Raw genomic sequence first — 27,957 nt, 5'->3', positions numbered from 1 at the left:
GAAACACATTCTGCTATGAAATATTAGAATACCCCAACGTGGGGCATTGGAAGGGGAGGAGGACTTGTGGCACCTTAGAGACTAACCCATTTATTTGAGCATAATAAGCTCAAAGCCTATGCTCCAATAAATGGGTTAGTCTCTAAGGTGCCCCAAGCACTCCTTTTCTTTTTGCAAATACAGACTAACACGGCTGTCACCCTGAAACCTGGAAGGGGAGAGGGGATTTACTCCTTGCTCTGAAGCACACAGCTTAGGCCAGAGAACAGATGGCCCAGCGGTTCCTGGGCTGCTGCCCACCACAAACACCGTAGCATTATTAGGGGGCTGTTCGCAGATGCACTGGGACAGGACAGGTCATTGAAACGTGGCCATTTTCTCTTGCTACGGAATATTTCCCCAAGATGTAACCATAATCTTATTCTTGATAGATTTTAAGGCCAGAAAGGGCCAGTAAATCATCCAGTCTGACTGCCTGTATATAACAGACCATTAAATTTCACCCAGTTGCCCCCGTCCTGAGCCCAGTCCCTTGTCTCCGGCACCCAGGCCGGCTGCGCAGACACGAGGAGACGGAGAGCCCGCGACCTCCGCCGGTGGTTTGCCCCAGAGGTTGCATCACCCTCACCGCAACGGTTTGTGCCTCATTTCTTATTATTCTCATTTCTTATTCGCCGCCTCACGCTGCCAGCCCAGCTCTGCCCCGGGCTCTCAACGACCCCACCTCCGCGCCAGTAGCCCCAGGGGCAGCCTCCGGATCGCGGCAGGGGCCGTGACGCCAGCCTCGCCCCGGGGGGAGGGGCAATGGCCGGGCACGGGCGGGTCACCGGCGCTCAGGGCCCTCCCCTCGGAACAGTCAGGAGAAGCCATGTCCGAAGCCAATATGCCTGCCCGAAGCCAATATGGCGGCGACACGGCTACACCATCCCACGGGGGCGCTCTCTCTCTCTCTCCTTCTCTATTGGTTACCTAGTAGGGGCTCAGCCAGCAAGACCCGCTGGGAGTGGCCAGGAATTCCGCGGTTGCTAAGGCGACCAACCGATCTGTCATTGGTAGAGCTCATCCGTGCGGGCGGGCTTTGACCCCACTTCGTGTTCGGTGATTGGTCAGTGTGCCTGGAGAGGCGGGGCGAGAAACCTCAGCAGCGGCGGCGGCTGGGCGGCCGAAGAACGGCGGGGATAATGGGCTGCTCTGATTGGCGGGACTGCCGCGGAGCGGGTGGGCCCGGATGCAGGCGGCGCGTGCGATTCGGCGAAGGCCGCGTGGGGGCGGGGCCAGGCCCGAGGTTTGTTGTGAGGGTGAGGGCCGGTTGTCAGGCAGGGGCCAATCAGGGTGGGGGATGGGAGCAGGTGGGGGGTCCGGGCTGGAAGGCGGAGCGGAGCTCGGAGCCGCTGCAGGTAGGAGGGGGCGGGCATGGAGTCGGGTCCGTCCCCCGCATGCCGGCTGCGGCGGGGGGGGGGGGGGCGCTGAGAGGGTCTAATTCCCCTCCCCCCCCCGGCTCGCAGGCCCCACGGTGAGGGGTGGGGCGCGGTTCTGATTCGGGCCTTGGTGCCACTCATGGGGGCGGGGGCCCAGAGCGTGCTGGGCGGGGGGGGTCCCTCCTTCTCCCCTCCCCCGGCCGGGGGCCCGGTGTGGGGGCGGGGACCCTCCTTCGCCCCTCCCCCAGGCCGCCGGGCGGGGACGCCTCCCCCGGGTGGGCTGCCGGGGAGCTGTTGGGGCTGGAATGTGTTCACGTGCCGGTTCCCGCGGCCGGCGGGGGGGGGGCTCGGCTGTGGGACCCCTCGGCGCGGAGCTATTGGGGGAAGCTGTAAAGGTGGCTCCTCCCCCCGTGCCGGGCGTGGGGGCTGCTGGCGTGGAGGGGCCGGCGCGGGGGGGGGGGGGGGAGCTGAGCCGCACTCCCGGGCGCCCTGGATCGCGTGGCTGCGGGGCGTCTTATGAAGCTGCTCGCCTATGAGTCTCGCCAGAGAGGGGTGGGCAGGGGGTAGATACTCGTGTGGGGATGCGGCTCTGCCGCACGGATCGTATGTTAGCAATGGCCAGGAAAAGCTGCCACCTTCATTCAGTTTCTGTACGGAGCCTGAGTGACAGCTCAAGGGTTTAAAACTCACTGGCTTTACAGCAGTGGCTTCCTCATAAAGGTGGAGTAGAACTTGATTCAGTAGGTCTGGGGAAACTTTTGGGTGACCTATTAAGATAAGTGGTTGCCTAGTAAGCTTCTTCCCTTGTGCTAGTTACGCTGACTTGTAAACATCTTCAGGACCTAGCCATTGAACTATTCTAGTTATTTTAATTGTAATAATTAGTGTATTAATAACCCCTGATTAGCCCTGTGATAATCTTATTGAATTGAGCCTTGTTTTGCTTTTGTTGTTGAAAGCTGGGAGATGGGAAGTGGTCATATAGGCAACCAGTCCATACTCTTTAGCTTACACTAGAAGAACAGGATTTGATGACCTTCCTCACAAATAATAATTAAATAAATATTCATTATTTGTATTGCCATAGCACCTAGGAGCCCTAGTCATTAACCAGGACTCTGTTGTGCTAGGTGCTGTTACAAGCAGAATAAATAGATGAATATTACAACTATACACTGAACTTTGCACCTGCTGTACTGACTGAGTGGTATCACAGGACAATGCCATAAACGTTAAGATTCTTTCTTTTTTTCCTCTTCTCCAGGCATACAGCTCAGTGATATGGATCAAGACTAAGTCAGAACTCAAGATCTGGCCTATCGATTGAAGGAAACTGGCCACTGTTCTGGATACAATAGAATAAGAATTTTGAAAGGAATTGCATTAGCCTAAATGTGTCTGAACAGATCAAACAGCAGAAACTGAGGCTTGGGGGGTTGAGCCCCACACAATTCAGCAAAGCGAACCTTTGTTGGGAGGAAAGGGGGCACTTTTTCAGTGGCCATCAGAAAAGAACTGAATAAGGAAATGGCAACTTCTGTTGCCACCAAGACAGCTTGGAAGCTGCGTGAGTGTCTTTCATAGTGTTCTCTTGTCCTTCATTAGATTTCTCTATTTGAAAAAGGGGGAAGGGGAAGAGAGAGGCCTCTTGTTCTATTTTGTGGTATGAATGAAATTTCCCCAGGGAACTACCCACTCCCTTTCTAATGTGACAATAGAGCACTCTTTTAAAATTCAGGGGTCTGTTTGTGGATGGAGGGCAGAGAGAGAATTGTGGAAGGGCATAGGGCATCCTCTGAACATCCAGCCAGAGTGACTTAAGGACATAGCTAGAGATCGGTCTAGGGGATACGTTCCTTTGGGATTTGCAACGATGATGATAGGGCATCCTCCTTTCTGTCTTCAATTCCTGTTGTCTGAGGTTTTTTTGGATATTAAATCTCTCTTTTTCTCTAAATTTCAGGTCTGTAACAACCTGCTAATTCTCTAATATAATATAAGAACAGCTGGTGAACAGGTTGGAACGCTAATAAAGCCAAGCCTGCCTTGGAGTGTTCCACTTGTTTAATGTCAATATTCTTTTTGGATTGCTCTCTGTTGCTGCCTCTACCATCGCTATAGGTACAGTAGGTTCTTGGATCGCTGCAGGAAGGGTGCTGGGATTATTACAAGGTCTTTATGTCTCTGGCTTCACCATAAAAGGTTCACGAGAGGGAGTAAACGTCTGTTTTTAATTGATCTTTTCTCCAAAGAAAAAGAGTGGCAAAGCAGCTCCTAAATGTCAAAAAGAGAAACACAGAAAAATGCTTCTCCTGTAGATGTTGCAAATTTTTTGTGAGATGTCAGAAGATCAATAGAACAAGTAGGAAGTAGTTGATTATCCACAAATGTGCATTCCAGGCTGAGTATTTGAGGCCCAGAACTGTATTAGTGAGAATGTTGCCTATCTGGGTTGCTGTATGTTTAATAGAACTGTATTAATAGAGTTAACTGGTGTATACGATCAAAGGCTGTATAGCACTATATACCTGGCATCAGTTGGTTCTTCTATTCATAGTTTCACAATCAGAAAAAATGTTTTTCTTACTCTCCCCATCACCACCACCGCCCCCCAACACCCCACCCCCGCTGAAGTTCACAGATTACTGGAAAAGACAGCACTTGGTCCGTTTCAAATCTCCATCCCATTTCATTCGGCAGCCGTGCCCGTGCTGTTGATCTTTACTATCACTATTTCCTACTTCATTTTAGCTCTGCCTTCAGAGTAGTAATCATTCAAGTGCTAGGAAAGAGGTGTAGCCAGGATAATTAGGGCCTTAAAGGTTGCTGAGCCAATGTGTAGTAGCTAATGAGAGAGCATTTTATGAAAGGGTTTGTGGGCTTAGGGAAATCAGCACTTCAGAGAGAGAGGGTTCTGCTACCAGTTTTTGAATGTTGGCATAAAATTATCATCTGGCATTTATTCAGGGGGTTGAATGCTTCAGCAATGACTCTTAAAAATTGTAAAAAATTATTAATAAAAGATAAAGGGAGGCTATGCAAATGTTCACATTTCACAACAACATTCAGTACTTGCACCACCCAATCTTAAATAGTCACTATTCGTCCCTTAATACCAAAGGAGGATTTATGTAACTAGTATTGTATGTGCCTTTGAATTTCATGTGTTGACACATGCTCTGGTTTAGTATTGTCATTTAGTAGAATATTGGTCTTTCATTAAACTGCAAGTACATCCTCAGCAAATGTCCCTTTCTCATTTAATTAATAACCTAATTACAACTGAAACATGAAAGATGTTTCTCTAGCTAATGTGAAAGTTACGTGGTTTCGCTTTCTGTAATGTGCTTTGAGATCATCAGATCAAAGAGTATGCAATTGTTCCTGCCCTCTGAAGTCTTGGAATATTAGTGTCACTTATTAAAAGTGAGCTGCTTCACACCCAATTATCAGAACAAAGGCTGGATTGGTTATTAGCTAGCATTTTTACAAATGTTTCGTAACCATTTCATAAACAAATCTAGCTGCCTTTAAAAGACAAGAACTTTTTAGCTGTGATATTAAAGAATTGGTAAATGCATTTGGCAAAAACTTAACAATTTGGGTGCATTTTAAAGTGCCCTTTAATGTAAAACAAATGCAGATCTGGCCGTTTATAGTGGGACGTCTCCAGAGTCCACCGGGGTCCTGGGGCTATCTTCTCCCCCAGCCTTTATGAAAAGCTACTTTAAAAAAAAACAAAACAAACACCTTTTTAATTCTACTTCCTTATTCATCCCCTCTAAAGCATATCTATGTCCATCCCTCCAATAGGGACATCTTTTGTCACTGCCCCCAAACTAACTGTATTGCTCTGCTTCACCTACGTTACATGCTGAGAATATAGGCAAAGGCTCTGCCAAAATTCAAGTAGAAGGGAGCTCCGCCCATCCCAGGTGCCGAGTCTTAATTTCTCGGCAAGGTAGCACGTGTGACTGCAAACCTGCAAGTTTGGCTCAGATAGGACAGTGTGAACTTCTGCTACTGTCCAGAACAATATTAGGGAGCCTTTCTCTAAATGATCAGTAACTGCTTTGTACCATGCCAACTTCTGAGACCCTTCATCTGGCCAGGAGAGTTCACACAGGTACAGATGATGAACTAGCTTCCGTAAGGAGTGTGCTGGAACCAAGCAAATTCTCCTTTTAAAAGCTACTGAGTCACTATTAGTAAGATAAGATAGTCACTGTGAACCACACTGAGACTAGAGTGGGATGATGAAGGTTGATTGGCATATATCACCAAGCATAGCAGATAGGGCCAAGAGGGGCTGCTGCAAACAAGATAAGTAAGTAGCGGGGCTTCTTATCGGAACTCTAGGTTACTGCAGTTTGCGCAGTGAAAACTGGGAAGTCTTTCCCAGTGGATTACTAGTCTTTCAGGAGAGGAATTGTGTATCGTACAAATACTTGTTGTGACTGTTTGTTTGCTTTGTCTTGTGCAGAAGAGATCACAGCTCACAGCAGCAACGTGTCCTCGCTGGTTCTGGGCAAAAGTTCAGGTCGGCTGCTGGCAACTGGCGGAGAGGACTGTCGGGTCAATATATGGTCTGTTAACAAGCCCAACTGCATCATAGTAAGAGTTGGCTGGTTTTTTTTTTATTTGCTTGTGGGTAGGTTGTGGGAGGAGGCAATTGGTCTGCATAGTTAGAGCCAGAGAGAGTCTGGCAATGTCATAAATCCTCCAGCTAGGTTTTACCAACCCCTCTCGTCTGCTTTGGAGTGCTCACAAAGCTATATTGGGACACAAACACAGTAAGGTAGCTTTGGTGGACTGATGTTATCCAGCAGCCGCGCACAGTTTGAAAGTGGCTTTGTCCCTTCAGTTCACATGACTCTGAACCAGCTATACCTCTCTTCCCATGCCCTGCTAAGGCCCAACTGTGTGACAGTGGCCTTCAAAGATGACAAGGGTCTAAAATGAGTGACATTTAAAAAAAATGGAAATTATTAATTTCTTCAATGTGTACATTTTTCTATTACCCTAGTATCTTGATTCATAATTCATACTGGGGAGATCACCAGCTGTGTGGGGAGCAGAGGTAAATCACTCTAGTAAGTGATATCCGTTCAGTGAGGTGGTAGGAACAGGAGAAATGTTTAGGAGGAGTTCACAGTTAGCTGAATATGTGGGGCAGGCAATAAGATACCCTCTTTCTGTGTCCCCATAGTTTTCTCATTCACCCCCAAATTAAACTTGTAATTCTTAATTCTTTCATCCCTCTCCATTGTAGGCATTTCTTCTTTTTCCTTTACTCACCTTTTCTTCTTTACGCTTGTCCCCTCCTCCTCCAGACTTCTCTCCAAAATGTTACCTATTTTATTGTTCCTCTCCATCTGTCACTCTTCTTTTCTCCTTCCTCTTGATTTTCCACTTCATCTCCTTTACCCCATCTTCTCTCTCTTCCCCCAGTCTAGCACTGGCTTGACTCAAAAAGGTTTTAAAAGGTACATTTGCACTGGTTCCTTCCTCGTCCTCCCACTGAAGACAGGCCAGGGCAGGTAATGGAGTCTCCCACTGAATACTTGAAGATCTTCATGACATGGGGGGTTTGGAGAGAGCAGCCCTCCTGCCCCTGCACAGTTCTTGGTTTTGTGTCTCGTGTTCAGTGAGAGGGCAGACATCACCTCTCTCTGTAGAGCAGCTGAGTTGTGGCTGTGGGGTTGGGGGAAAAGATATCATTAGCTCATAGCACATCAGTGCTACTGAGTGCAGGGTGACCAGAGTCTTGTTTCCAGTGAAGAAGGAACAAAATCCTAGTTAGTAACTGACAGGAACTGTCTTTCAAAACAAGGGCAATCCAGCATGTCTGGCTACCTTTAACATCCGTCCTAGCATTTGCTCAGACAATACATATTGGGCTTGCTGTTGTTTGCAGCATGCAACTATTACAGGGTTGCAAACTATTAAAGGCTTAGTTTTAGGATAGGCTTGTTTTACAGATTAATATTCAGGGTGGTGAGATTTGTACCCTGGAATTGGGGCACATCCTAGGCCAGGATGCACTCTCAGTTGCATCATATCTACGGCTGCATGTTTTATTTGCCTCTGCATAAAACTGTGTCAGGATATTGTGCTGATTTGGCCATAAGCTGGGCAGGGAGAAGCTGTGTGCAGCATGTTCAAATGCACTATAATAAGAGTAAAGCTACCACAATAATGTGAAATGATCTTGAGCACATGCCAATTATAAAGGCAGCTAGCATTTATCTGTGCTGCATCCTGGTTTGATGTTTGATTTGGATGTAGGGGACACTTGGTGTGGTAGGAGAGTTGAGTTGAGAAAGATAGAAGGAGGAAGTTTTCACTTCATTTCACACACACAAACACCCATTCGTTTGAACTGGCATCTTTCAGGAAATGTGAAGAGGACTAAGTAGATACAAGAAATCTCTATCCCTTATTGGCAGTGCTGTTTCCTTCCCATAGGCTTTTGCAATGTCTCTGGAGGATCTGCATGGTGATGTCAGAGCAGTGTGAAACCAGGGCACTGGTTTCAGTTTAGTCAGCAGGGGCATAAGATTCAGCATCTCTTCACCGCCCCCCCCCAATTGAGGGCAGAGAGAACTGCAGCACTAGATTTGGACTGTTGTGATGTCACCATCCAGGCTTCTGCACATTTGCCTGGGTTTTCCAGGGAAGAGAGAGAAGTCAGGACCTAGTATTTCTAGTGTTTTTGTTGTTTTTAAAAACAAAACAAAAGACGGGTTTTATTTGATGGGGGCAGGGGAATCGCTGTGATTTTACTGCTTTATGGTGTATAGAGATGTTCTCAATGGGATTTTTGTTTGCTTTGAAGTTCACCTTTAGTACTTGATTTTCTAGGACCCCCAGTACCCTTGGGGAGAGGGGAGGCAAGTGACTTACAGCTTTGTGACCCCTGATTTGAGTCCGAGTTCTCTGTTGCACACAAAACGTTAACAGTTGCAATATTATAGAAAAGCAATCCCAAGCAAAAACTGCAGAAAGATCCAGGTGGGTTTTAACTTGTCACTCCCTGGTGTTACCTTAATAAATGTGAAGGGTGGAGAGAGCTGGATTGAATTTTTCAAGGGAGCCATTCTAAGGACAAATAAAGGAAGAGTTTGGATTTGGAATAATAAGCATCGCTTAATGGTACTAAAATACCTATAACAGCACATATTAACTAATTATTATGCACATATTAATTTGATTATTGGAACAACTCCTTATTTTTGTGTTACGTGTTTTATGGCACGGGCATTTTAACTAAATGGTTACTTATTGCACAGTATCTATACAGTCAAGTTAGAAGCATTTTGAGATCCTTGAGAATGAAAGGCACTGTGTACATGGCAGTAGCTGTTGCATCAAGCTAATGCTGCAGTACTATTGTAGCACTGTTGGTGGGCAGCCAACGCTGGCTAGTAACGTGTACTTCTTTGCTTGTGAGAAGGCTTTCAGATAGTCCTGCTTATGCTGTAAGGACAGCTGTGGTTTTGTATGACAGTCATCTGACTCATTTACAACAAACCTGGTGTAGTTGTGTCTATACAGCATATTTTTCACTGCATATGCATGTGCTGACCTAATTTGTACATCCACACCTACTGCTTGACTACCCGTGTTTGTGTCGGCACGTTCTGAGAAAATCTGGGCAACTATCTCATAGTGCCTCAGCAAGAGATACAGTGCTCGGGGGATATGCGCGCAGAGTGACACCAGCCGTACTTGGCAGGGGCTGAGGGAGGCAATGCATCTTAGAATGTTATACCACACTGAGAGCTGCCAGGAGGGAGGACCAGCCAAATTGGCTGTGCGGTAAGGAGGTCCTGCCTGTTGCAAAACAGCATGCCAAACCAGTTACAGGATAATACCATGTGCCCGCATAGGACTTTTCAGAGTTGCACCTCCAGTCTGCTGACTACTACTGTTGACTTTCCTTGCAGAGTTTGACAGGCCATACCACACCAGTGGAGAGTGTGAGGATCAATACAAATGAAGAGCTCATTGTTGCAGGATCCCAATCAGGATCCATTCGAGTATGGGATCTGGAAGCTGCCAAAAGTAGGTTTCCATTCTCCTTTGTGTCTTCCATTTAAGTCAGCAGTGTGTGAGCACAGCAGGGTGGTACAAACTTTTGGGAAATCCCTATACCACATATCCCCATTGACCTGGAGAGGTCCTGACTAGGAAGGTCAAAAATCTGGATAGGCCCTTATCGACTGATAGTGTTTCCTTCAGCTCAAAACCAGTATTGTTAGAATGCTTTGGAGTGTTCTACTGAAGCTGCATAATGCACGTATACATTTGAACAGTTATAAATGTACACATGGGGTTTGTGTGAATGTACATAGTCTCATGTTGAGCCTGACTTAAGAGGCTGGATGTTTAGGAATTTGGCCTGTGCATTTCTGTCATGTTCATGTGCAAGTCATCATTGTAGGACACCTGCCAGGAATCTGCAGTAGATGAAACATGGTGCATTATTAGAGCGTTGATGGTGGAAGTCATGCTCTTGAGTCTAGTCAATTGAGGGCGCATTTTATAGATACAAAGTTAATATAAAAAGAAAAGGAGTACTTGTGGCACCTTAGAGACTAACCAATTTATTTGAGCATAGCTATAGCTCACGAAAGCTTATGCTCAAATAAATTGGTTAGTCTCTAAGGTGCCACAAGTACTCCTTTTCTTTTTGTGAATACAGACTAACACGGCTGTTACTCTGAAAGTTAATATAATAGCCATTGAAGTGTCACTTAAACGTCTCAGCCAAGAAATACATTTTTCCTGTTTCCCCCCTATGTATCTTCTTGTGGCTTGCATTAATGTTTGCTAACTGCATTACCATGTAAAGCAGGGTCCCTGGAACAGTCCATTTAGTGCAGTTTCTTTGTTTAGCGGAAGTCGACTGAAAAGCATTTCTATGAAATGATGTACATGTCAGAATTCAGAGGAACTGCACCTGCATTCCTCTGCCCTTGGTGGACCATGGAGCCCACTCTAGGCTCCCAGCTCCTCAGCTGTCACTTCTCTTGGGCAAAGACCCATGTGTTTCTCCCCTTCTGACTGGGGTTTTTCCAGGCTGTACAGTTCCCTGCCTATACTGTGATATGCCCAGCAAACCAGAATGTTACTGTTTTGCTATTTTGCCGAAGGCTATGAACAGCTCTAATTACTAGCTGTTATAAGTTATCAGCCCTTTCTAGACCAGCACATTTATTCTTAAGATGAAAGCATTAGAGAAAACGTATTAAAAACAAGAAAAGAACCTACACACATGCTAATAGGTGCCAGACATCACCCCCAACTCCAGCAAGGGCTCTGGGAGGAGTAAGTCCTTCAAAGCCCACCAAGGGGTGGTTCTGTGTTTAAACATCCTTAGTTCAAAACTAGCACACCTGTGAATAAATCAGTCCTTCCTTTATACAGCTTGAGCCTTTGATCTTGAGACTCCTGGAAGGGATAATCAGCAGACAATGGTCCCCTCCTCAGGGCACCACTTCAAAAGGCTGGGTGTTTGTATAAACAGAGATGGGGAATTTGTATTCGACTCCACAGGCAAACGGTTTGTCCCAAAAGTCCATTCTTGTCTGGCACATCATTTAGTACAGTCCAAGGGTGGCCAAACTACAGCTTGCGAACTACATTCTGCTCTTTTACAGTTAACGTGTGTCTCACTGAGCCTCTCACGCCCCCTCATTCTCTGCCTACCAAAGTGGGAGAGGGAGCTTGGGGCTTCTGCTCTGTGATGGGGCTAGGGGCTTCTGCTAGAGACGACTGGTGCCTGCTGAGAGTGGGGGGGCAGAATTTAAAGGTTTGCCCCCCAACAGCCTGAGTCACGCATCCCCTCCCTGCAGATCCCACGTGTAAGCTCCTTGTGGCGAAGCAGTAGCAAACAGCGGGGAGCTGCCTGGAGGGGCTGCTGCTTTAGTTCCACGGGAAGAGGCAGTAGCAAAAGTAGTGACTCTCCCTGCTGCTGCTGCTCCCCACAGCCACAGCTCCCAGCTTGACAGCTGCAGCAGCTGCTGTGCAGGGAGGGGGACCGGCAGCACTATGTGACTGAGTGGGGTCAGGAAATCCTGGCAAAAATGGGGGGGAGCACATGACTCCACATGTCCCCCTCCAAACATCACCTGCCGGGGCTCGGGGCTTCAGCTGCCACAGGGCGGGCCTGCTGGGGCTTGGGGCTGCAGCCACCGTGGGGCAGAAGCCCCGAGCCCTGGCAGGTGCACCCCAGTTCTCGAACGTCTGAAGATTGTTGTATGTGACTCAGAGGGCCAGTAAGTTTTGCCACCCCGGTATAGTCCTCTGAAGTTCATAACACTTCCTAGGGTTCACATTCCATGTCCCACCTAGATAGAGATTACGTGCAGTCCCAGCCCGCAGTAATACATCAACCATTTATTTAATATGATGCACCCCAGACATCCTTAAACTTGATTCAGTAAGGTCTCCAAAAGATATTGCAGAAAAATACCATATCTGTCACAGTACATAGATGAATAAGCTGTGCACAGACTGGCCAGTATACAATATCCGTGTGTATTTAATGGTAAGTGGCAGCATGGCTGGAATTGTGGATTGTCTGTGGGGAAAATTAGCACTGACTAATAGGGTTTTTCCTCCCTCTCTGTGCTGCTACTTTCTTTCCAGTTCTTCGTACATTAATGGGTCACAAGGCAAATATCTGCAGCCTTGATTTCCATCCTTTTGGAAGCTTTGTGGCTTCGGGGTCCCTGGACACTAACATCAAGGTAAGGCCAGTCTTTTCTGGAAGTACCCTCTTCATCCCCTGTGCATATGTATCAGAGTACCATGATTGTTTTGACAGCAAAAAAGATTGTCCTGTTGGAGGTTTGTAAAGTATCAGTTGCATGTGTGTAAGGAGGTGTGTTCATAGATGCTTGTGAAATTCCTGCTTGTATTCTTATAGCTGAAATTTATCCTAATAATAGGAGTCTGGTTCATCTCTTAGGGTTTATGGTTTATTTCTCAAGCCTCTTGGTGTTAGATGCCAAATTAAATCTGGTGTAAGCAAGTGTGATTACATTGAAATCAATGGAGCTACACCTGCTTATAGCAGGTCTGCATTTGGCCCTAAGAATTTAGCTTTCATGGTATGAAATGTCTTGCCAGCCGTCTCTCTTCTGAACACTTCAAGTTACAACTTGACTCCAGGCCATTCCTACATGGGCAGGGGGAGGGAGGGGTAAAGAAATATACTTTGCATGGGCTTGTGTTTTAGCAGCCCCTTTAGCTGCTGGGCACCTGTCCCATAGCTATTCTACAGTACTTATGGGCTCTGTAGTAGGGAGACCTGTCATTCTGTTATGACTTTCAGGGTCCTTCATAACTGTGGTTCTAAGCATGTTTTTTGTTGCTCTTTCCTGTAGCTCTGGGATGTAAGAAGAAAAGGCTGTGTCTTCCGGTACAAGGTAAGGTGTGCTTCACTATCATTTGGGGGAGGGGAGAGGAGATTCTCTCTGACTTACGCAGGAATCGAGATGGGATCACCTAGAATTAATTTATTAATCCCTTGGTATTGGAAATTGGAGTGATGTGACCTGTGAAGTCCATGCAATGAAAATGAATGGCCTGACCACTTGTACAGAGCCTGATTGGATAGAGAGGCTGCAAGAAATGGTTAACATAAGAGTAAATGTACTATGTGTTGTCAGTGACAATGGTGCTTACAGAGCATCCCATGAGTGAGTGTGCAGTGGAGTGATGCATTGCCCTTGTGCTGGAGACATGAATTGTTCGTGTTCTGCAGGGTGTGACTGGGGTCCCAAGGAGCTACACTGGAGTTACTCAATTAGAGTGAACTGCAAAGAATGGGGCAAACAATCCCCAAAGCTGGTGGATATTCCAATACTTACATTTATCAAACCAGCACAAAACAGCTTCTGTAATACCTTACTGGTTACCCAAAAGCCAATAACACAGTTCCCTTAAAGCCACCCAGCCTTAGGCCTCCACCCAGACACCCAAGTCAAATATGATGAGGATTACTGAAAATCTTATTCATCATATAAGAAAGTTCTACTAATCCCAAAGGATTGGACACATTACCTCCCAGGTTAATGAATACTCCAGATCTTACCCAAATACACACTACAGGCAATTTTTATGAACTAAACTAAAATTTATTTAAAAAAAAAAGAGAGAGTATTGGTTAAAAGATCAGTATACATACAGACATGAGTACAGTTCTGTGATCAGATTCATAGTAGAGATGGTGAGTTTTGTAGATGCAAAGAGTTCTTTCAGAATTAGTTCATAGGTTATAGTCCAATATCCATATGCAGGGGGAGTCCAGGTTAGGACTGGAGATCTCAGCCTTTTGGCTTAAGCTGCCCCTGCATGAAGCATCAAGCAGATCTGAGATAAAAAGTTTTAGGACCCTAGGCATTCTTATACAGTTCCAGGTCTTCCTTGACAGCTCAGAGTCCTTAGGCAAACAATAGGCAATCGTGGATACTTTGAAATAGATCTATTTCCTAAGCATCTCCGGTAATTAGCTATATGGATTAACATAAGGCAATTGCCTGTTTTTTCCACCATTGGCAGGTGATTCACTATACATTTCAAAGAGAGATGAATACAGTGATATTACTATGTTTATAGTTCATTTTAATGTTAAGATGTCCTTTTAATCTCTGAATCAATAGCTATAGTGATAGACAGGAACTGTCTGTTTATCTGGCTAACATCTGACAGGATATAAGTACACACATACAATTAGTATCACCTCCAGTTCTCTAACAATACAGGTTGTGTTTCAAAGTTCTAGCCTATCTAACATGGGATGGCCATAATTACCATTCGCATACTTTTCTAACATGTCCCTAAAGGTTGCATCTGGGTCATTTATCCTTCAGGATGCTTAACCCTTTCTGGCCATGCGTCACACTTTGTATAAGTTTCGTTGCAGTTATATAACAGATGTAGCAACAATGATTTGTATGGTCGTATTCTAATTAGATAACATCACACAGGGACCTTCCATGTGAGCTTTGCCACCATACTATGGAATCTTTCAAACTGTAATAAACATTACTTGATTTCATTTTGTTACAAGCACAGAATAAAATGGAAAGAGGAAACTAGGATTTCCTCCTAAGGGCACAATGAAGGTGCAAACCCATTGCAAGCTGTATGTGGTTGTATTTTTTTAGGGTCACACACAAGCAGTTAGGTGTCTCCGATTTAGTCCTGATGGGAAGTGGTTAGCATCCGCTGCAGATGATCACACTGTAAAGGTATGATATTCATTATCAAGAGTGTGGCAAGAGCCGTTCCTCCTTGTGGCATGTGGAAGGGCAGGGGTACTGTTCTTTAATTTGTGTTGCCAGTTCTCTACCCCACCTACTCCAGCTCACTTCGCAGTGATGCGAGCCCCTTAGCTTCATAGGGTAAGTCTCTGAGCAGGGACCATTGTCCAACAGTGCAAAACAGCCAGAAATGAGATGTGGCTAAGTGAAATATAATTCCTTACTGTCCAACATACAAGAGTGTCCTGCCTCTAAAGGTTGAGGGTACATTGACTGCCAGGTGAGGTGAACCTGAGGCTGAAAATGAAAGCTCAGCCAGTTGGATGGTTAAGCATGTGCACTTTCCAAAGAGCTGTCAGGGACACAACTTGCCGAATGCAGAGAGAATTCAGCAAAGTATCTGTTCTAGCAGCAACTCTTCAATTTCTTCTGCTGTGGTATGGAGGGCTCTGGGCAAGAAGCTGGCTTCATTTTCAACCTCCGTTCAGATGAGCAGGTCAGTCATTGCACCCAAGATTTATAAGTGAAGACCAGATGATGTGAAAAGTTAAACCCTACAGGTAAAATAATATATAGCACATCATGACTTAAAAAACCTCTTCTTTTAGCTACTGAAACCCCCTCTAGTGCCACTGTATATTCTTGCCAGTCTTCAACAATGATAGAGGTTCTTTGACAAATCTCCAAATAAAAACAAAACTGGAAATAACCCTCAGTCTGATTAGAACTCTCGTGGCCCTGGTCATTACCTGCCAGAGGCAGGCTTGTGGGCTAGCTAGCAGATTTCCAGTGGAGAACAATCCAGGGTAGACACATCCTCTCTCAAGCCTGACTGTTCTTTCCTTCTTCCAGCTGTGGGATCTGGCGGCTGGGAAGATAATGTTCGAGTTTACAGGACATACAGGCCCAGTAAACGTTGTTGAATTTCATCCCAATGAATACCTCTTGGCCTCCGGCAGCGCTGACAGGTACATGCAGGGAAAGAAAAAGCAAGATGTTTATTCATCTGCTCCTGTATTGGTCTCCACCCTCCTGGGAGCATTGCTGTTCATGTAGGGGGCGAGACATTCCCACCACTGGAGGAGCTGGACAGTTGCACTGCAGATTGCAAATGTGGTATGATTCCATGCAGATCCTACCATGTTCTCCCAAAATCTAGTCGCAACTTCTGTCACACTAGGAATCAACGAGCTAGACTTGAGTCGAACACTAATGCAGCCACAGCAGGCAGCCTGTCCCCACTGAGTCATCCATGGCTTTGGGTCAGTGCTAGATACCTATGGAGCCAATAAGCATCTCCTTTTGCATCTGTGGCTGGATCCAAATTCTGCTTTAGCGTTATTACCTACTGTTGGGGGGGTCATCATTAGCACACAGCAATAAACTGCAGTAGAAAATACTGTTACATACTATTATAACGGTCTGGGTCTCTGGCTTTCTAGAATTACAGCTATTCTTTCCTTTCATTCTTTGTGCTTACAGGACAGTCAGATTCTGGGACTTGGAGAAGTTTCAAGTGGTGAGCTGCATTGAAGAAGAGGCCACTCCTGTCAGGTACATTATAGTTGTACCATAGTGAGTTCGGTAGCGACCTAGCATATGGGTTCGGCCTGGTTAAAAGGCCGAGTTCTCATTAATGGGACACTTTGCTAAGGAAAGTTCATGCTGCTGAAGTTGAAGCTCTAGAACACTTATGGCACTTGTCCCTGGTGTTCTGGTGAAGTAGGATGTTCAGCCCTGGTCTCCTTCAAAGACTATCTGAGTTAGTAAAGTCTTGGATAAATCTTGGTCTCTTTCCTTTTCCAGGTGTGTTCTTTTCAACCCAGATGGCTGCTGCTTGTATAGCGGCTACCAGGATTCACTACGTGTGTATGGCTGGGAGCCTGAGCGCTGCTTTGATGTGGTCTTGGTGACCTGGGGAAAAGTGGCTGACTTATCTATCTGCAACAACCAGCTGGTGAGTTCCCCTTCATGAATTGGAGAGAAGAGTCTGAGAAATACCAAATAAATATTCCCTGGGCTGCTTACTGGGCCTCTGACTTCTACAGACTGGCCGTGTTAGGCTGTCACAGCTCATAGTTGGCCATGGTCAGTCTTAATGCTGGTACCATGCTCCTCAGCAGGTCTCAGAATGACGGATAAACATGGGGCAGCATCGTTTTCTCCTTGGATCATTGCTTGTGTAGTTCCACGTGCTGCTCCCTCTTACCCCGCTCCACGTCTGTCTGGCTTCCTGAGGAACAAATGGGTGGTAGTTGGGGCTCTAGTCCCTTTTGCACCCTGGAGCTTGGCTATTTGATACCACGAGCATGTGGCCCAATGGAGAATACTAGCTAGAAAGGTTTGAGCCCCAGTGCCAAGAGCACGACTGTATGCAGACAACTATCATGAAGAAAACCCTTAGCAGTAGTGGCCTTTCTATCCCATCTAACAGGTAGGGCGAGAATAAGAAGGTGAGGTGACATGACAAGCTTTAAGTCTTAGTGAAGTATTGTCAGAGCCATGGGTTGGATCTAGGTTTCCTAAGTTCCACTCTCATTCACGAGCCCCTCTGCCAAGCTGCTTCTCTTTTTCACTAGTGCAGCTGTTTGGCATACGCTCATAGTGCCCTTTTTCTGCTTGCTTTAACCAATGTCTGATCTGTTAGTTAATGTCCTTTGACACATTCTCAGTAACTTTCCCTGGTAGATTCTTCCATACCTTGCTTACGCTCCCAGTTGCTAAAGGCCCTTCTGGTCACTATTTTGGGATAACACCACAGAGAAGCCATTCAAAACAAGTTATGTAACTGATTTAAAGGAGAAGAAACCCTAAGTCCAGCCCATGGGACCTCAGCTTAGAGGGGCTAACATTATACTGGACTCCTAACAACTTGCCTTACTCTTGCTCTTGGCAGATAGGGGTTTCCGTCTCGCAGAGTACAGTCTCCTCGTTCGTTGTGGACCTCAGCAGAGTCACAAAGTCTGGTTCTGGTCTTCATGGACCGATCAAAGATGATAGGCCTCTGGCTCAGCCCACCCCCACAGGGTCCTCCCTTCGACGCATCTATGACAGGCCATCAACTACCTGTAGCAAGCCCCAAAGGTAAGGAAGAATCTGATGCGGGTGTGTGCTTCACAATTCCAAATGCTTTATTGGAAGGAGCGGAGAACTTAGTGCTCTTTCTCTCTAACATACCCTGCCAGTCTGCTCCTGACTGGGACTCTCTTATTGGCAGAGTGAAGCACAACTCAGAGAGCGAGAGGCGCAGTCCCAGCAGTGAAGATGACCGGGATGAAAAGGAATCAAAGGCTGAGATCCAGAATCCAGAGGATTACAAGGAGATCTTCCAGCCCAAGAATTCCATCAGTCAGTACCGGACTCTGTTCTGCTTTCCGGGTGGTAGCAAGGATTAGGGTTTGGAGGCTTCAGAATTAATTAATTAATGGGGCCGGATGAGTTGCATCCGAGAGTGCTAAAGGAACTGGCGGCTGTGATTGCAGAGCCATTGGCCATTATCTTTGAAAACTCGTGGCGAACGGGGGAAGTCCCGGATGACTGGAAAAAGGCTAATGTAGTGCCCATCTTTAAAAAAGGGAAGAAGGAGGATCCTGGGAACTACAGGCCAGTCAGCCTCACCTCAGTCCCTGGAAAAATCATGGAGCAGGTCCTCAAAGAATCAATCCTGAAGCACTTACATGAGAGGAAAGTGATCAGGAACAGTCAGCATGGATTCACCAAGGGAAGGTCATGCCTGACTAATCTAATCGCCTTCTGTGATGAGATTACTGGTTCTGTGGATGAAGGGAAAGCAGTGGATGTATTGTATCTTGACTTTAGCAAAGCTTTTGACACGGTCTCCCACAGTATTCTTGTCAGCAAGTTAAGGAAGTATGGGCTGGATGAATGCACCATAAGGTGGGTAGAAAGTTGGCTAGATTGTCGGGCTCAACGGGTAGTGATCAATGGCTCCATGTCTAGTTGGCAGCCGGTGTCAAGTGGAGTGCCCCAGGGGTCAGTCCTGGGGCCGGTTTTGTTCAATATCTTCATAAATGATCTGGAGGATGGTGTGGATTGCACTCTCGGCAAATTTGCGGATGATACTAAATTGGGAGGAGTGGTAGATACGCTGGAGGGCAGGGATAGGATACAGAGGGACCTAGACAAATTGGAGGATTGGGCCAAAAGAAATCTGATGAGGTTCAATAAGGATAAGTGCAGGGTCCTGCACTTAGGACAGAAGAACCCAATGCACAGCTACAGACTAGGGACCGAATGGCTAGGCAGCAGTTCTGCGGAAAAGGACCTAGGGGTGATAGTGGACGAGAAGCTGGATATGAGTCAGCAGTGTGCCCTTGTTGCCAAGAAGGCCAATGGCATTTTGGGATGTATAAGTAGGGGCATAGCAAGCAGATCGAGGGACGTGATCGTCCCCCTCTATTCGACATTGGTGAGGCCTCATCTGGAGTACTGTGTCCAGTTTTGGGCCCCACACTACAAGAAGGATGTGGATAAATTGGAGAGAGTGCAGCGAAGGGCAACAAAAATGATTAGGGGTCTGGAACACATGAGTTATGAGGAGAGGCTGAGGGAACTGGGATTGTTTAGTCTGCAGAAGAGAAGAATGAGGGAGGATTTGATAGCTGCTTTCATCTACCTGAGAGGTAGTTCCAGAGAGGATGGTTCTAGACTATTCTCAGTGGTAGAAGAGGACAGGACAAGGAGTAATGGTCTCAAGTTGCAGTGGGGGAGGTTCAGGTTGGATATTAGGAAAAACTTTTTCACTAGGAGGGTGGTGAAACACTGGAATGCGTTGCCTCGCGAGGTGGTGGAATCTCCTTCCTTAGAAGTTTTTAAGGTCAGGCTTGACAAAGCCCTGGCTGGGATGATTTAATTGGGTATGGGTCCTGCTTTTGAGCAGGGGGTTGGACTAGATGACCTCCTGAGGTCCCTTCCAACCCTGATATTCTATGATTCTATGATAATCAGCTCCAGGAGGAAGGACTGATCTTTGGCTAATTGGCACAGCCTGTGACTATTTGGAGTTCAGAAAACCTCTATTTAAAATTCTTTAAAACGGAACTCTGAACCAAGGGCTACATTGGCAACTTACTAGAAGGCTGTATCTAACTAGCATATGGGGAAGCAAACTGCAGCCTCTCGTTTGTAATATAGAGGTATGGCCCAGAAGCCAACCGCTCCATCTTGAGCGGGATGCCTTTCTGGTCAGATCAAGACGGAGCACTGGATTGTTAGATATCTCTTTTCACTTAGAATTATGGCAGTAGGCACCATACTGCACAAACCCCATAGTTTCCAAGGGTTCCCATTTAAGGTGGGTGGTTAAGTGTCTAGTCCAAAGCCCAGCTATGACCATGTAGAGGGTTAAATGGTTAAAATTATCTAAGCTGTCTAAGGTGGTGGTGTTAGTTATATTAACTTCCTTACTGGTGTAATTAATAATCCCTTATCTTTTTATACGTTTTTCTGCTTCACTAATCTAATTGATTTGTGAACATGTTGCCTGACTCTGCACTTCGCTCCTTTTGAATTATGGGAACGTATTGGTCTGTTTTGCTCCTCACAGCCACAGTGGCTACAAACCTTCAGCTGAAACCCAACAATAACAACATTTAAACTCTAGAGGAGATAAGCCAGGCTTCGATGTCAGTAACTGTCCTAATCTGCTTAGTTGTTGTGAGTTACACCAGTCCCAAGGCTGCTCTGTGCTAATCTGTGGCCTTGGCTTTCTTTTTTCCCCCTTCTTGTAGCTCGAACTCCACCACCAAAGAGTGAGCCCTTCCCAGCCCCTCCCGAGGATGGTGAGTTGGGACTGTCCACCTGAATGCTGGGTGAGGGTGGGATGGGAATCAGGGGGGCAGGTGGCTGTTTCAACAGGATGCTCCTTGTCCAGAGAGTCACATGACTTGTACTCAGACACTTGAATTACATAGAACCTCTGCTGAAAGCTTCTCCTGAAAGGGATAGAGTGTGACTTTTCCCTCCTCCCCTTCCTTCCTTCACTCCAGAGCCTGTCATCATAAAGGAAGCAGCAAAGCCCAGCCAAGTCGTGGACATTCAGACCCCACTGCCAAACCAAGAAAACGTATGTACCGTGTGAGCCATTAGGATCTTTCAACATCCCCATTCCCAATGAATTCCAAGCACTGGAGATTCTGGAATGTTGCTAATCATGCCAGTCCCTCCAGTGCACGTGAGTGGAGACCAGAAAGGGGGAAAACTGATCTGGGCAGGGCCAGGTGTAGAGCTCGAAGCCAGATCTCCAGTTTGGGTTCATTTACAAGCAGATTTTGACTCTGCTACTTTTAATTCTGTTTCCAGATTTCTAGTCTTGTCTCTGTTGGTGCCTCAAAGCCCCAGTGTGCATTGAAGAGAAACAGCTGTCAGATTTCACGGGATTCTTAGACCGTGGCTTCTTTGTATCTGAAGATTAACTGAGCCCCACAGGATGGGGCCTCTCCATTCACATTCAGGCGGCCCTAATGCCTTTCAGTGGAGTATCTCCATGCTCTTCACAATCGTTAATTAAGCCTCACAACATGCCTCGGAGAGTGTCTGTCTCTCTCTCTCCCCTCCCCTCCCCCCCTCCCCCGCCTGCCATGCCAGCAAACTTTAGATTGCTCCAGAAGGAAGTGGGTGAGGGAGAGGGTGTGAGACCTGGGGCAGGGTATTGCTGCTGTAACTTCTATTTCACTTTCTCCTGCAGCCTGACCTGGTTCAGAGGCCACCAATAGCCTCCTCAACCCCTGTGACCAGAGCAGAGCCATCAGTGATTCCTGCAGCCAGGAATGCGCCCATTGGGCTGAAGGCCTCTGACTTTCTGCCAGTAAGTAACTAGCTTGCTCTAAAGCAGGAGAGTTAAGCAGGTGGTTTGGGAGTACGGGGTAGCAGTGCCGTAGGCCTGGATTGGTTGTGCTCGGTTGTGAGGTTGTATTGGTGCCATCTCTGACCACATACTGCGGGATTTTCTTATGTTCAGCCTTGGCTTAGACGGCTAAAAAAAGAACACGGGACAAACCTGTGAGACAGAGCTGGGATGTGGGGCACCCCTGCAATAGGGCTCTTCATACTGAAAAATAATCACTGCTCCATGGGAGATTCCATAAGCCTGTGTTTCAGATCATTGAATGTGGCCTCAGAGGAACACCACAGGTCTCGCCCTCCCTCTGCTCACGCCTTATCAGTCAAGGGACCCTCACACCCCTAACTACTGACAAGCTCTTGGTTGGTTGCAATTGCCCAGGACCCCATGGTGCTAGCTGCTGTACAAACACAGAACAAAAAGTCCCTGCCCCCAAAGAGTTTACAGTCCAAATAGGAGACAAGTGACAATGGACGGATCCTGAGACACGGGAGCGCAAGGAAACAGTGGGACAGTACAGGTCAGCATGATAGGCAGTGAGCCAGCACACAAGCTGCCTAACATCGGTCAAGTTTTTTTTATAGGTATTGCGGCAAGTGTCAGTTTGTCTCTAAATTATTTCACTTTCACCTTTGTCTCCCAAATCAGGGATGGCTCCTAGAATTTCCCAAGGCAAAAGTCCTTCCCAAGCCAAGGCACTCTTCTGATACCAAACTAGGAACATGATCAGATGAAAGGGAGCTTCCAGCTTGGCTTAGACAGAAGTCTAGTTAAGCCTCTAATTAAATCCACAGAGTGGTTTGGTGTGTGTTGGGTTTTTTAACTCAGGTTGGTTGAAAATGTTGTGATTGAAATTTTTTTATTGGAAATGGGGTTTGTCTCAAAACAAACTTTTTTTTTCCCCTCCTTTCCAGCATTTTGTAACTGTTTTCTAACAGTTGGAGTTGGGAAACAGCCAAAGGGGTGAGGGGAGAATCCACCCACTGTTAATTAGTAAAAAGGCATGAAAGATAGGTTTACCACCTTCTCTTCCTTTTTTTCCAGTGCAGGGAAGAGGGTGGGAGAAACACGCTGAAAATTAAAACAAACATTTTTCTGTTTGAAAGAAACAAACTGAAATATTTGAATATGAAACAGAATAAAAAAATTTTAATTAAAAATGTTCACTTTGGACTTTCCTATGGGAAATCAATGTTCTCCAGCTGAAAAATGTCAATAAAGACTTTTTTTCTTGTGAAAAATTCCACCAGAAAGAATCCCATTTCTCTCCCAGGTCTAGTTTTCACTAGCTGTGTTCATTTTGTGCTTAAAACTTGCTGAGAACAAAAGTCCAAACTTGGAGAATATGAATTCTTTACCATGTCCCTATGCTGCCAGAAAGGTCAGACTCAATTACACCGAGATTCATTCTCGGATAGCCCATATTCCTACTGCCAAGGGAAGCAGGATTAGACCTAGGAAGGCTCCTCTTTATCCACTTCTCACAGTCTCAGACCACAGCATCTTGTTCTGCTGTCACCAATCAGTTGATGTTTTCTCTGTACCTCAGGCTGTGAAAAACCAAAGCCAATGCGAGATAGTGGACGAGGAAGCCATGTCCCAGATCCGTAAAGGCCATGAGACTATGTGTGTGGTGCTCACCAGCCGCCACAAGAACCTGGACACTGTGCGAGCGATGTGGAGCACTGGTGACATAAAGGCAAGGAAGTGGGATTTACTGGCGTTTAGGGACAGGTCAGACTTACTCTGTGGGGTGGAGGTAGGACAGCAATTGGACAGGCCATCTCAACTTGCGCAGAACTGGCTCTGAACCCCCGATTACAGGAAGATGATATCCAAGCATCGGTTCCTATCATTGCACCTTGGTGTACTGTTTCATTCTTTTTATATGATTCAAAAGAAATGTGGAATGAACTGTAGTGTGGCTGCAATTGGAACTAGAGTAGCTGTGAGCTTCTCTGTTTCCTACATAAGGACCCTTGTGTGAATCAGTGGGTGTGTTGCTAAGTGTTAGGGTGGCTAGTGGCAGCATGCTCTTCTCTACTCTATTACCATGTCCCTGTGCCTGGTATTTAGAAAGTGATTCTCATAATGATTACATGGGGTCTGTTAGTGTAAGCCTCACACTAACTTTTCTATATCTCCTCTCCCCTTGTCTCAGACATCTGTGGACTCTGCTGTGGCTATCAATGATCTCTCTGTCATAGTGGACCTACTGAACATTGTCAACCAGAAGGCGTGAGTATTTGCAGCTGTTGCATCTGTGTAAGAATGTGTCCAGTAGGTACCTTCTACGCTCTGTGGTTGCTTTATCTGATATTGACTAGACATATCCTAACATCCACTCATCTCCTATATTGAGCATATGGCCACCAGTGTAAGAGCAAATGCATTTTAGTCACATCTTTGAGCCTGCAACACTAGTGATCAGGTCTTTGGCACTAGTTCTTGCAGTGCCTTCATTGTTAGCAGTTAATGTCTCATCAGGAAAATGAGTTTTGTAGAAGAACTTCAGCCAGTTCTTCAGGAATCCAACCAGAAATGACCAGAGCTGCTATTATGCCACTTTCCATCACAAGGTGGAGTGAGTGAACTCAGTCAGCAAAGCTCAGGCTGAACTGGCTGAGTTTTTTGGGTCTGAATGCATTATTTGTGTTGAATCAGAAAGCCCCCTGAGGCTTGTCTCCATTTCTCCTGGAGTGTGTTATTTTCTTTTCAGGTCTCTCTGGAAACTGGATCTGTGTACTATAATCCTGCCTCAGATAGAGAAGCTCCTTCAAAGCAAATATGAAAGGTGAGGTGTTCAGGAAGCTACCTCCTTGGGGGACAAGCAGGTGGATTGTGGCATTCTTAGATGAGTTTCACTGGGTATTACACAGCTGCTCAGTAAAAAAAATACCAGAAAACCATGTAGGATACAGTTCTGCATAGATACATCATCTGGAAGAGAGAGGTGCAATGGCCAAAGGTCAGGAGGAGCACAGGGGAAACCAAGAAACGTGGAGGATAGGGTTTGCTTGGGGTGGGAGTTGTTACCCACTACAAGACGGACATTGAGAGCAGCAGATTGTTCTAGATATTTTGAATTGAAAGTAGCTATGGCAGAGCCAGGGAAGAGGTTGAGGCAGAATAGTTGGGCTTTAAACAATGACTGGACCAAAGGTTTTTTTGGAATACTCCACCTGGAATTTATAACTAGGGTTGGGAGAGGAGATAGTCAAAGGAATGAATTGGAGTTGAGCATGTAGGACATTGGTTGAAATGTTTAGTCACAGAACAGGAGCTCTTGGATAGGTAGGCGGGGAACCAAGAAAGCAAGTTGCTCCAGATGGACCTGGACCTGGGAACTGGTCATGAGGCAGCCTCTGGGTCATTTTGAAGATCCTGTGTACTTCGTAGACGCACAATAAAGAAATGCAGGATGTCCCTCAAGGAACGACTTCCGGCTTTTACTCTTCAACCATGAGTATTAGTGGGTTTTATGGAGATTGAGTTCTGAGGCAGAACGTTTCTGTGCTTGAACAGGTTGCTGAGCAGGGGTCAAATGTCAGAGTCTCTGAGAGTGTGGGCATAGTTTGTATTTGTCTGCTGTTTAGGCCCAGCTTCTGCTTTCCTTTCTCCTTCCTCTTATTAGCCCTTCTTCCCCAGGAGGGTTTTTTATGCAGGCTGGGGAGGTTTGTTTGAGGACACCAACCTCAGGATACTAAGTTGGTGAGTGAGCTGTAAGACACGTTCAGCCAGGTGGTGTAAATATGGGAGTGAAAGTCAAGTGACATCTGACCCTCTGTGTCTTTGTGTCAGTTATGTACAGACTGGCTGCACCTCCTTAAAGCTGATTCTCCAGAGATTCCTGCCACTGATCACCGATATTCTTGCTGCACCACCGTCTGTTGGGGTGGACATCACAAGAGAAGAGAGGTAAGGCACCCTAGCCGCTGCCACGCCGCCTCCTGCCATACGAGCCCTCTCCTGATGTCATGGCATCACGCTGATTTTTCCTTTGGACAGTTAGAGGCTGGATGGATGCCCTCCCAGCCCCATCAGTCTTGCTCATGGAGTTAGAGGGGTTGCTGCAAAGCTATGCAGGGTATTCCTGCCCCTTCATGGGTAGCACCTGGCATTAGGCGATGAAGGACCATGCCTGAGAAGCAAATTCAGGCACTTGAGCTACTACTTTCTTCCCCCAACATGCGCAGTGTCCCACTGCTCCGGGAGCGCATGTGAATACCAAACAGCCACTGTCCTTTAAGGCTGTATTCCTTAAGTGACCGCCCACAACTGGCTTCAGCCTGAAATTGGGTTTGCAAGATTCCTCATTTAAAGTGCAGTTTTTCTTTGAAAAGTGGCTCTGTTGAAATGGCACTTCCTTACATCGCAAACTGGCTCCCTTCGGGGCGGGGAAACAAGTAGAAAAAGAGCTGTTGGCTCATAGCATTGATAGAATTCCAAACATCTACTCGCACAAATCCATTGATATTTCTGTCTCTTCGAGCCACAGAGATGCAGGCGTTCTTCCTCCTTCCCAGCACATATTCCCAGGAACCCCAGGGAGTGCTTGCTGCGGATTCATGCCCTGTCCATCTTCTTTCTTTGCAGGCTCCATAAGTGCAAACTGTGTTACAAGCAGCTGAAGAATATCAGCAATATCATAAAGAACAAGTCTGGACTGAGTGGCCGCCATGGCAGTGCCTTCCGTGAGCTTCACCTCCTCATGGCTGTCTTTGAGTGACAGCTGCCTCCACCTCCACACGCGCAAACACACAGGTTCAGTTAGTTCCATCTGTCTCATGCCGTGTCCATCCCTGTTCCCCAGAGCACAGCAGGAAACCGAAGTCCCCGCTGGCTACCTGCCCCACCTCTGGTGCCTTAGGAGCTGGATTGAAAACCTGATTTGGAGGTGTCTGTCCTGCATGTGGGAGGGGCCTGGCTGGATGAAGACTGCAGCGGAGCTAAGACCTTTCTCTGGTTCTTATGTGGAGCTAACTTAAGTTCAGCTCTTCATAGAACTTTTACCCAGCTCTTTCTCTGTTAGACCTCCTCCCTGGGGTGGGGGCTCAGAATCAGCCATCACTCCGCTGTCTCCCACTCCCATACTCATCGTCAGCCCGCTTGTTACCTGACTACTCCAGCCACGGAGAGGCTGTGGATCAGACCAGCTGGAACACTTGAGTCTGGACCTGGAGGCCTGCTCCGTTTTTCCCTTCACAGTCAGATGAGCGATGGAATCCCTTTTCCAGGAGCTTCCCTCTGCTTGGGTATCGCCAGTGCAACACTGCGGGAGAGCTGGTTCTGGGCAGAGTGCCCCTTTCCTAGAGCGTGGACATGGCTAGTGCTTTTCCACTGGCGGCTGGGACTAGCCCCTTCCTTGGGGAACTTTTTCAGAGGATTTGAGTCAGGACATCTCACAGCACTAGTCCTGCTGGTGTCACACCTGACGTCTCAAGGCCCTGTTTCCAGTGGAGGCTGTCTTGTGGTCTGCCTGATAGCGGGGGTGCTTAAGATCCCTGTTAGTGGCTCTTGGCTGCGTAGCTTTAGTTATGTTAAAATCTAACTAGGAGTAGGTGGGGATGGGGCCTACATGATCTGTTTGTAAATGGAATTTAGCCAGGACTTGCCCTATGTGTTTGCCTTTGGGGAGGGTTTTGAGCTGGGAGTGTGTGGGCGGGTGAGAGGCAGATGGACACAGACCAACCTCTTGCTACACCCATTGGACTCTTAGAGATTTTTCAATAAATGACTGTCAGAACCTTTGTCCATTCTTGCTTCTTTCCTGTAGGGAAGGAGGCTCCTGTGCTGAGGGCTCCCTCCCCACCATTAATACGCTGGAGCCTGCTGTTCAGGAAACTAACTTATAATGAATTTTATTAAAAATTTGTAACTTATTTGGAAAATCGTGTTAAACGTTTGAGTCTCTAAACACCCAAAGCCCTGCTCTGTCCTGCTGGGAACGTTGTGGTGAAAGCAGGGCTCAGCTTACTAATGTTTACAGTGGGAACCATACTGCGGTCTCGTCTCCTGCTGTGGGGTGCTGCTGAACCGTGTCAGTTTGCATGTCACGGCCAAGGTGCAGCCCCTGAATTTGGAGAGGGCACCAGCAAGCGCCTAGTTCAGATTTTACAGGACATCTTCACTCCGCTGTCTTATTCCATCCTAGAAGCTTTAAAAGAAATCTCCATTCACAGCTTGTCCTTGAATGGACCAGTTCCCATGTCTGACATGGATCTCCTTTCCTGTGGCACAGTTAAGGTCCCACCTTTAGGGTTTTGATGAGGAACTTTGTCTGAATATTCCCTTGGGTTGCAGGCAGGGTGTATGATGTACAAGAACCAAAACCCAAACCTGGTTAACGCACTCACTGCCCAAGCTAAATGCAATGGAACCAGCATCAAGTAACCCAAGC

General features: G+C 46.7%; 1 protein-coding gene across 4 annotated transcripts; it reads left to right on the top strand.

The window, feature by feature from the left end:
• Nucleotides 1–115: 115 nt before the first annotated feature.
• Nucleotides 116–27,448, top strand: KATNB1 (katanin regulatory subunit B1). 4 transcript variants are annotated; one of them, XM_073307404.1, is made up of 20 exons: nt 116–635; nt 2,683–2,985; nt 5,902–6,032; nt 9,368–9,485; nt 12,075–12,175; nt 12,815–12,856; nt 14,600–14,683; nt 15,548–15,663; nt 16,178–16,249; nt 16,502–16,652; nt 17,592–17,779; nt 17,913–18,043; nt 20,446–20,496; nt 20,704–20,780; nt 21,402–21,521; nt 23,107–23,256; nt 23,719–23,795; nt 24,277–24,351; nt 25,359–25,475; nt 26,154–27,448. In XM_073307404.1, the coding sequence occupies exons 2-20, from the start codon at nt 2,946–2,948 to the stop codon at nt 26,284–26,286; spliced, it is 1,974 nt and encodes a 657-aa protein (XP_073163505.1). In that variant the 5' UTR covers nt 116–635; nt 2,683–2,945; the 3' UTR covers nt 26,287–27,448. The 4 variants fall into 4 exon arrangements, with proteins under 4 accessions (XP_073163505.1, XP_073163503.1, XP_073163501.1 ...); XM_073307402.1 differs by lacking the exon at nt 116–635 and adding an exon at nt 1,201–1,285; XM_073307400.1 differs by lacking the exon at nt 116–635 and adding an exon at nt 1,325–1,397.
• Nucleotides 27,449–27,957: the final 509 nt, after the last annotated feature.

Source organism: Lepidochelys kempii, chromosome 12, assembly GCF_965140265.1.
Source record: "Lepidochelys kempii isolate rLepKem1 chromosome 12, rLepKem1.hap2, whole genome shotgun sequence".
Lineage (NCBI taxonomy): Eukaryota > Metazoa > Chordata > Testudines > Cheloniidae > Lepidochelys > Lepidochelys kempii.
Note: the sequence above shows the minus strand (reverse complement) of the source record. Positions and strands in the feature narration are given on the sequence as shown.

What these genes read in the sequence shown, in the direction of transcription:
- KATNB1 (XM_073307404.1), top strand. Translation starts at nt 2,946, where the DNA reads ATGGCAACTTCTGTTGCCACCAAGACAGCTTGGAAGCTGC. An exon ending in AACATTGTCAACCAGAAGGC is followed by an intron (nt 23,796 to 24,276) that starts GTGAGTATTTGC and finishes TTTTCTTTTCAG; the next exon opens with GTCTCTCTGGAAACTGGATC. An exon ending in GACATCACAAGAGAAGAGAG is followed by an intron (nt 25,476 to 26,153) that starts GTAAGGCACCCT and finishes CTTTCTTTGCAG; the next exon opens with GCTCCATAAGTGCAAACTGT.